Below are 8794 nucleotides of genomic sequence, written 5' to 3'. Positions count from 1 at the left end.
GTCATTCAAATAACTATAACATATAGAACATGCGATACGTTTACCAAACAATCTGTCACTCCTAATCGCTAAATCCCATGAAATCCTATAGGTGTAGTCTCTTACGTGAATGAGCAAAATATTATTATTTGATCTTTTACGGTAATGTGTTAATAATTTCACACATAAGTCGCTCCTCAGTATAAATCGTACCCCTGGCCAAACTATGAAAAAAACTGCGACTTATAGTCCGGAAAATACAGTACATAGTTAATATTCAAGTCACAAAATGTGAATTGAGTATTGTTGGCGGTTTTTGGTTGTTTCTTTTAAATGGGTTTTATGGGCGGAATAGAGGACCTCCCATCTGCTTCGCTGTAAGTGGACTTATTATTCACCAGTTAGAATGCATTATAAAATACATCCATCGTCATGTCTTTCATAATGATTGTGAACGATACGCAAAATTCCAAAAAAAGGTGCAGTTCCCCTTTCAAGTTTAATGGGTTTGTACAAAACCCAAAACCAGTTAAGTTGAGACGTTGTGTAAATGGTAAATAAAAACAGAATACAATGATTTACAAATCCTTTTCAACTTATATTCAACTGAATGGACTGCAAAGACAAGACATTTAATGTTCGAACTGAGAAACTTATTTTTATTTTTTTTTGCAAATAATTATCTTACAATTTAATGGCAGCAACACATTGCAAAAAGTTTGCACAGGGGCATTTTTTTACCACTGTGTTACATAGCCTTTCCTTTTAACAACTCTCAGTAAACGTTTTGGGAACTGAGTAGACTACTCTTTGAAACTTTTCAGGTGGAATTCTTTCCCATTCTTGCTTGATGTACAGCTTAAGTTGTTCAACAATCCGGGGTCTCCGTTGTGGTATTTTACGTTTCATAATGCGCCACACATTTTCGATGGGAGACAGGTCTGGACTGCAGGCGGGCCAGGAAAGTACCCGCACTCATTTTTTACGAAGCCACGTTGTTGTAACACGTGCTGAATGTGGCTTGGCATTGTCTTGCTCAGATAAGTAGGGGCGTCCATGAAAAAGACAGCGCTTAGATGGCAGCATATGTTGTTCCAAAACCTGTATGTACCTTTCAGCATTAATGGTGCCTTCACAGATGCGTAAGTTATGCATGCCTTGGGCACTAACACACCCCCATACCAACACATATGCTGGCTTTTCAACTTTGCGCTTGTAACAATCCGGATGATTCTTTTCCTCTTTGGTCCGGAGGACATGACGTCAACAGTTTCCAAAAACAATTTGAAATGTGGACTCGTCAGACAACAGAGCACTTTTCCACTTTGCATCAGTCCATCTTAAATGACCTCGGGCCCAGCGGCGAAGAGTTTTAACTTGCACTTACAGATGTAGTGACACACTGTAGTCGCTGACAGTGGTTTTCTGAAGTGTTCTTGAGCCCATGTGATGATATCCTTTACACACTGTTGTCGATTTTTGATGTGGTACCGCCTGAGGGATCGAAGGTCGCGGGCATTGCCGCTTACGTGCAGTGATTTCTCCAAATTCTTTTAACATTTTGATGATATTATGAACTGTAAATGGTGAAAACCCTAAATTCTTTACAATAGCTCGTTGAGAAATGTTGTTCTTAAACTGTTTGAAAATTTACTCACTCATTTGTTGACAAAGTGGTGACCCTCGCCCCATCTTTGTTAGTGAATGACTGAGCATTTAATGGAAGCTGTTTTTATACCCAATCATGGCACCCACCTTTTCCCAATTAGCCTGTTCACCTTTGGAATGTTCCAAATAATTGTTTGATAAGCATTCCTCAACTTTCTCAGTCTTTTTTGCCACTTGTGCCAGTTTTTTAAAAACATGTTGCAGACATCAAATTCTAAATGAGCTAGTATTTGCAAAAAATAACAAAGTTTACCAGTTCGAACATTGAGTATTTTCTCTTTGCAGTCTATTATATTGAATATAGGTTAAAAAGTATTTGTGAATCATTGTCCATCCATCCATTTTTCTACTGCTTATTCCCTTTGGGGTAGCGGGGGGCGCTGGTGCCTATCTCAGCTACAATTAGGCAAAAGGCGGGGTACACCCTGGACAAGTCGCCACCTCATCGCAGGGCCAACACAGATAGACAGACAACATTCACACTCACATTCACACACTAGGGCCAATTTAGTGTTGCCAATCAACCTATCCCCAGGTGCATGTCTTTGGAAGTGGGAGGAAACCGGAGTACCCGGAGGGAACCCACGCATTCACAGGGAGGACATGCAAACTCCACACAGAAAGATCCCGAGCCCGGGATTGAACCCAAGACTACTCAGGACCTTCGTATTGTGAGGCAGACGCACTAACCCCTCTTCCACCGTGAAGCCCCATTGTATTATGTTTTTATTTACAATTTACACAACGTGCCAACTTCACTGTTTTGGGGCTTTGTAGAAACAATTACACAAAGTCTAAGTTCATTGTTGTTTTTGACATGAACCTTTTCAGAATGTGCTTGTTCTATTTTGGCCAAAGTGAAACAAAGAAAACTATCTGAAGTTGTCTTTATTTTTAAGTTGGTATGCCATGATTTTACCAGTCTGGCCCATGTGGAAATTGATTTTCCTCCAGCTAAAATGAGTTTGACAGCTCTGATCTATAGTGAATCATATGTTTGTCTCCTCCCAGCACTTTATCCTCCTCATCATGTGCGTTTCCTTGGTCAGGTGAAATGCGTGGAACTGTCAGGGTGGGCACCTGGCCTCCGCCATGGCGTGGCCCTCAACCGCCTGCACGATGTGGGGCTCTGCTGGTCGAGGTGCAGCGAGCAAGATGAGGAGCCGTGGCCCTGGACGCCTGCAGACGTGCACAGGAACAACCTGGTCCTCTTGAGCTGCTCGCCCGCTGACGGTCTACAGGTACCAACAACACTCACTTTTCTCTGGATGTGCTCTCCTTGCTTCCACTATTCTGCGCGTGTTGGGATTTGTTTAAGATAATGTAGAAGAGTACCGTATTTTCCGCACTATAAGGCGCACCGGATTATAAGGCGCACCTTCAATGAATGGCCTGTTTTAAAACTTTGTTCATATATAAGACGCACCGCGCTATAAGGTGCACCGGATTATAAGGCGCACCTTCAATGAATGGCCTGTTTTTAAAACTTTTTCATATATAAGGCGCTTTTCTACCTTTTTTTTTTTTTTAAGGAACTCAAAGCGCTTTGACACTATTTCCACATTCACACAAACATTCACACACTGATGGCGGGAGCTGCCGTGCAAGGCGCTAACCAGGACCCATCAGGAGCAAGGGTGAAGTGTCTTGCTCAAAGACACAACGGACGTGACTAGTACGGTAGAAGGTGGGGATTGAACCAGGAACCCTCAGAATGCTGGCACGGCCACTCTCCCAACTTCGCTCCGCCGTGAATGACAGACAGTCGTTATAAAACACTAATTAATGACAACAGAAAAAGATCTCAATTCTGTTGTGCAGTTGTTTACATGTGTTTTCGCAGCTTAATTGTGTGAATGTGAGTAAATGTGCAATGTAAATGAAAAGACAGTGATGATATGTATTCAATATGTTTACATTTCCCAACCAAATGAGTGTGTTGTTTCCATTCAGTGTCGTTGGTGTTCTTATTCGCTGTTTGTGGGTGACAGGATTGTGGATGTCGTGTTAGTCACCTATAGGGTGGCACCTCTGTGGATGCACCGCCACGCATCGCCGTGTTGAATATGCAGGAGGGCTAAGCCGGCGGCGCGGCGTGAAGAACGCCCACGCGCGCGCCCGCAACCGAGCTCGCATTGGCGCGCGCGCCTCACGAGCGCATCCTCGCGGCCTCTGGCAAGACCGCCTCCCCGTGAGCCAGTTGGCCTCACGCCGAAAAACACATGAAAAATCCCAAATTACCGATCAGGAGCTTAACTCCGCTCCTTTCGTCATGTACCTTGCTAAGCGTATGCAAAATATTCACCTCATGGAAGCAGTCTGCAAGAGAGGAAAGGAGGAGCGTTACCAATTGACACATGAATATTAAAATAATCAAAGCAGATGTTATTTAGTCTTGGTTTTGGAACCTTCTGCATGTTTTATCACACTCCTTCACCTCCTGTATTTTCTCCCACACCCGCCGCCGTCGCTTCGGCGCGGCACCGTGCTCCTTAATGAAAGCGTTTGTTGTCATCGTTCAGATGCGCGGTGTGAAATTAAGCGAGCAGTTTACGCAAGAGCCGTGGCGGGAATCAAACGGCGGGCGCCGCATCGCGAGACGCCAGCTACTTCAATCACTTCAAGCTCATGTGTATGTTCCTTTTGTTCGCCTCGCTATCTGCCGCACTAAGCCAATTTCCTCGCCAGTCTCCCTGCGTTTGTAAAAGTCTGATTTCTTCCCCTATGTGGTCTTAATTCATATGCCCCTCCCCCAAACACACACACACTCACACCATGCTGATAAGTGGAACCTTGGCATGCTTAGGGGGTGCACAATGCAGAAAATTGTTAAAAAGAAAAAACATATAGTTTGTTTTAATGCAGTCTGCTAACATTTTAATGATACTTCATGCCTCTCCAACACACACAAAGTGTTTGCTGGTATTTATTCTTCTTAATGAAATGTAAACAGCAAACGTGAATGTTTTCTTGCTTGTGTGTGTGTATTTTATTTTTCCCCCCCGCCCTGCGCATGACGATCATGTTATCTGTCACCAAACAGTTTTTCCGCACTTGTTTGATCTGTATTTTTCCTTTTTTAATTACTATTTACTTTGGCACTGCTCCGCTCTGCATTTTGTAGCCGGTAAAAAAAAAGAAAATAAGCAAGAAACACTCGGGGAAAAAATGCCCCACCTTTATTAAATGGAAATTGTTCGCTTCGTTTTGTGTTGCAGCTCAATGAGGAATTTTAATCAAGGCTGTGTATTAGCAGCGTAGGAGTGTCTATATAAAGAAACTGCATTCCCCGTGTATTTTTAAAAGCATGAAGTTGGTTGGTTGAACATAAGGCTGGGCGATATGGCCTTTTTTTAATACCTCGACATTTTTTAGGCAATATCGCGATACACGATATTTATCTCGATATTTTGCCTTGGCCTTGAATGAACACTTGATACATATAATCACAGCAGTATGATGATTCTGTGTCTACATTAAAACATTCTTTTTCATACTCCATTAATATATGCTCATTTTAAACTTTCATGCAGAGAAGGAAATCACAACTATGTCTATTGACCAAAATTGCATTTTCTAAACAGTTATTAAGCAATGGCACAAACGTTCATGTCATTTCCAAAACAGAAAGTGCAAGATTGTCAGAGACATTTTAAGTGTGAAATAAAAATGAGCTGCATAGTAGGAAATCAAATATTATTCGTCCTTCGCTGTGTGGTAGGTTACTACGGACGTTGTTAGATTCTCTTGTAGACTATTTTTTCCATAAGGTGTTGATCTGGAAATGTTTGCCTCGGCATTTTGATGGTGTGGGCGTGTGGCACTGAATGGAGATGTTGACATGCAGTTTCAAACACTTCATTCTCTAGCGGGTGACTTTTCAAATGATGCTACATATTAGCAGTAATGCTACTTTTGGTAGCAACGCATTTGCCGCTTGCTTGACAAATTACGGCGGTTTGTTTGACATATTCCCACTTGAAGCCAGACGATGGATCACCTGCTGTTTTTCTTGGGAATTCATTCTTCCCTGATTCGCACCTTATCTCTCTCGTATTACCACTCGCACAGCTCTGCTTGCATCACAGCTAACGTTACCCATGCTGCTACCTCTCTGCTCCGCGAGGGCGTATACGTATGTGACGTATGACGTGACAGTATGTGACGTATGTAAGAAAGTGCGCTTGTGTGTGAGAAGGAGACACAAGAAGGTGTGGGAAGAGCCTGTAGTGTAAAGCCTGCAGCTAAAAGCAACTGCGTGAGAACTTATACTCTAATATCACGATATAGTCATTTTCTATGTCGCACAGAGACAGACCCGCGATATATCGTGTATATCGATATATTGCCCAGCCCTAGTTAACGTAAAAATGATACATCACATATTTTTCATGCCCAAAATGGATTCGGGAGAAGCAAAACTTATTTATTTTGTACCCCTTTTCTACTTCATAGCAATTACTTACATATATGTTCACTTTCTGTTTTGAGTTTGTAACAGTTAAATGCAACAGTTCTCTTCAGAAACACTTAAGTCAGTTATGAAGAGATTAATAATATTTTATTTTCAATAAGTGTCATCATTCTTGTGTACTTTGTAAACACTTTTAGTTTGAACAGTTTCTTCAACTGGATCGTATTAGTGCAATGTTTGACTTATTTGCTTAATCTATTTTCTAACTAAAGTCAACATACTGATATACTAAATGTTTTAAGTTTTACACGTGCATACAAATGTTTTAAATTAGATTTTCCTCTAAAGTTATATTTATTTTCTTGTTGAGAAGAATTGTTGTACATTCTTGGGTAGCTGGTTATAATTTGCTTTGTGCACAATTTTAGCTGTTAGCAAAGCATTTAATTTCAACAGTTTGGATTCAATCAATAAAGTTCTCTATATCCTACATTATGTATTATTCTAAGTGGCCTTTTGTGTGACACAGTTTGTGAATGAAGTCTACTTTTGTAATTATTTCCCCATATTTCTACACAATAATTTAGACATGATAACACTAGCGAGCAGTAGAGAATATGAAGGGATTTTTGTGTAGAACACATTGTTTTTTTATCTGGGACAGTACAGACTAATAAATGTGTCTGCAAAAAAAACTTGAATATAAATATGCTGAAATTAGCACAAAAGCTGAATCGCATACTTTGTCCTAAGACCGGTAGAAAATCGCAAACACACAGTAACACACACGGACAGTGTGGACACAACAGACACACAATAACTATAATAATAATCAGAGTTTTAAAAGAGGGAGTACAAGAAGAGGTTCATCAACTGACTTTTTTGACTTCAACCAATTTTTAAGGACCCCTTTAAATCGGGAGTACCCGCCTTTTTTTGCACCAGGGACCGGTTTAATGTAGGCATTATTTTCACGTGTGGCAGATAAATATAGCAAACAAGTGCATGAATACATGAAGAAACTCACCATAAAGTTGAATTAGTGGGAGCCCCCTGGCCGTTTCCCTTTGCAAAATAGCTCTCCGTAGACTTCAGTTTTTATTAATTTTTACGACTAGTAGGCTTTTTTGGCTTTAGTATCTAATGACTTATAGGTGATACATCACATTCAAGGACATGAGCATGGATATATAATAAAGCTGGAAATACTTGCCATTAGTTCCAATGGTTTTCTGTGAATTTCTATTTCCATTCTTAAAAGTTAGGTATTAATATTTTGTGCAATATTTCGTACGTAGATACATGGTTAGCTTCTTTTGGTCCAGTTTTCCATGCGAAAATTATTATATTCTTTTCTTGGTGTCCTTCGACAGCTCTTTGGTCTTGGCCATAGTCAAGTTTGGAGTCTGACTGTTTGAGGCTGTGGACTTTTATACAGATAACAAGTGCCATTAATACAGGTAACGAGTGGAGGACAGAAGATCTTCTTAAAGGAGAAGTTACAGGTCTGTGAGAGCCAGCGATCTTCCTTGTTTGAAGTGACCAAATACTTATTTTCCACCATAATTTACAAATAAATTATTTAAAATTCCTACAATGTGAATTCTTGGATTATTTTTCTCTACATTCTGTCTCTCACAGTTGAAGTGTACCTGTGATGAAAATTACAGACCTCTGTCATCATTTTAAGTGGGAGAACTTGCACAATCGGTGGCTGACTAAATACTTTTTTTTCCCCACTGTATATATCGTGTATCGAGATATGGCCTAAAATTATTGAGATATTAAAAAAAGCCATATCGCCCAGCCCTAATTTGATATGTTTATTAATGTGCATAGTGACAAAGATGTAACAAATATAGCAAATGGTGACGTCATATCAGGAGTTTTATATTAGATAGATAGATAGATAGATAGATAGATAGATAGATAGATAGATAGATAGATAGATAGATTGTACTTTATTGATTCCTTCAAGAGAGTTCCTTCAGGAAAATGAAAATTCCAGCAGCAGTGTACAGCGTTGAGATCAATTTAAAAAAGTAAAAAGTAAATAATGGGGGTTTAAATGGAAACAAAATACAGAAATATTACAATAAGAATAAAAATTAAAAGCTACAATGGGAATAAAAATATAACAGTAAAATAAGAATATAACAAGAGAAACTAGGCAGTAGTGACCATGTTATTAAAACGTATTGCACTGTTATTGTTTTGCATCCCCTGTCATCCTGGTACCCCCCGCCCCCCTCCCCAGAGAGGAGTTGTACAGTCTAATAATAGCATGTGGGACAAAGGAGTTTTTGAGTCTATTAGTCCTGCACTTGGGATGAAGCAGTCTAGCACAGAACAGGCTTCTCTGGCTACTGATAACTGTATGCAGAGGGTGACTGGCATCATCCAGGATGCTCACTAGTTTGTCCACAGTCCTCTTCTCTGCCACCGTCACCAGTGAGTCCAGTTTCATTCCCATTGTAGAACCGGCCCGCCTGATCAGTTTCTCCAGTCCGGAGCTGTCCTTCTTAAATGTACTAATCTATGAACACGCTTATTGGTGGGACTGGTGGAAGTTAAGTAGGTTGGTTATAAATGAGTTAATGTCTCTGTGAGGCCCGGTAGCAAATGTGTCACTGACCGGTACCGGTTTGGGGACCACTTCTTAAATGTCAGGTCTAGGTCCCACAGTCTCTTATGTGCTCCGGGGAAGTACTTTGCTTTATTCATTATACAAAT

General features: G+C 40.4%; 1 protein-coding gene across 7 annotated transcripts in view; it reads left to right on the top strand.

Annotated features, from left to right (window-relative positions):
- Positions 1-8794, top strand: part of wdpcp (WD repeat containing planar cell polarity effector) — a 174207-nt gene that overhangs the window by 89984 nt on the left and 75429 nt on the right. For all 7 annotated transcript variants that reach the window (XM_061911332.1, XM_061911334.1, XM_061911337.1 and 4 more), the window contains one exon: positions 2697-2888. In XM_061911332.1, the coding sequence (XP_061767316.1) occupies positions 2697-2888 (192 nt within the window). The remainder of the gene's footprint in view (positions 1-2696; positions 2889-8794) is intronic.

This window comes from Nerophis ophidion, linkage group LG09 (genome assembly GCF_033978795.1).
Source record: "Nerophis ophidion isolate RoL-2023_Sa linkage group LG09, RoL_Noph_v1.0, whole genome shotgun sequence".
NCBI classification, from domain to species: Eukaryota; Metazoa; Chordata; class Actinopteri; order Syngnathiformes; family Syngnathidae; genus Nerophis; species Nerophis ophidion.
This window is presented reverse-complemented; position numbering and strand designations above follow the sequence as displayed.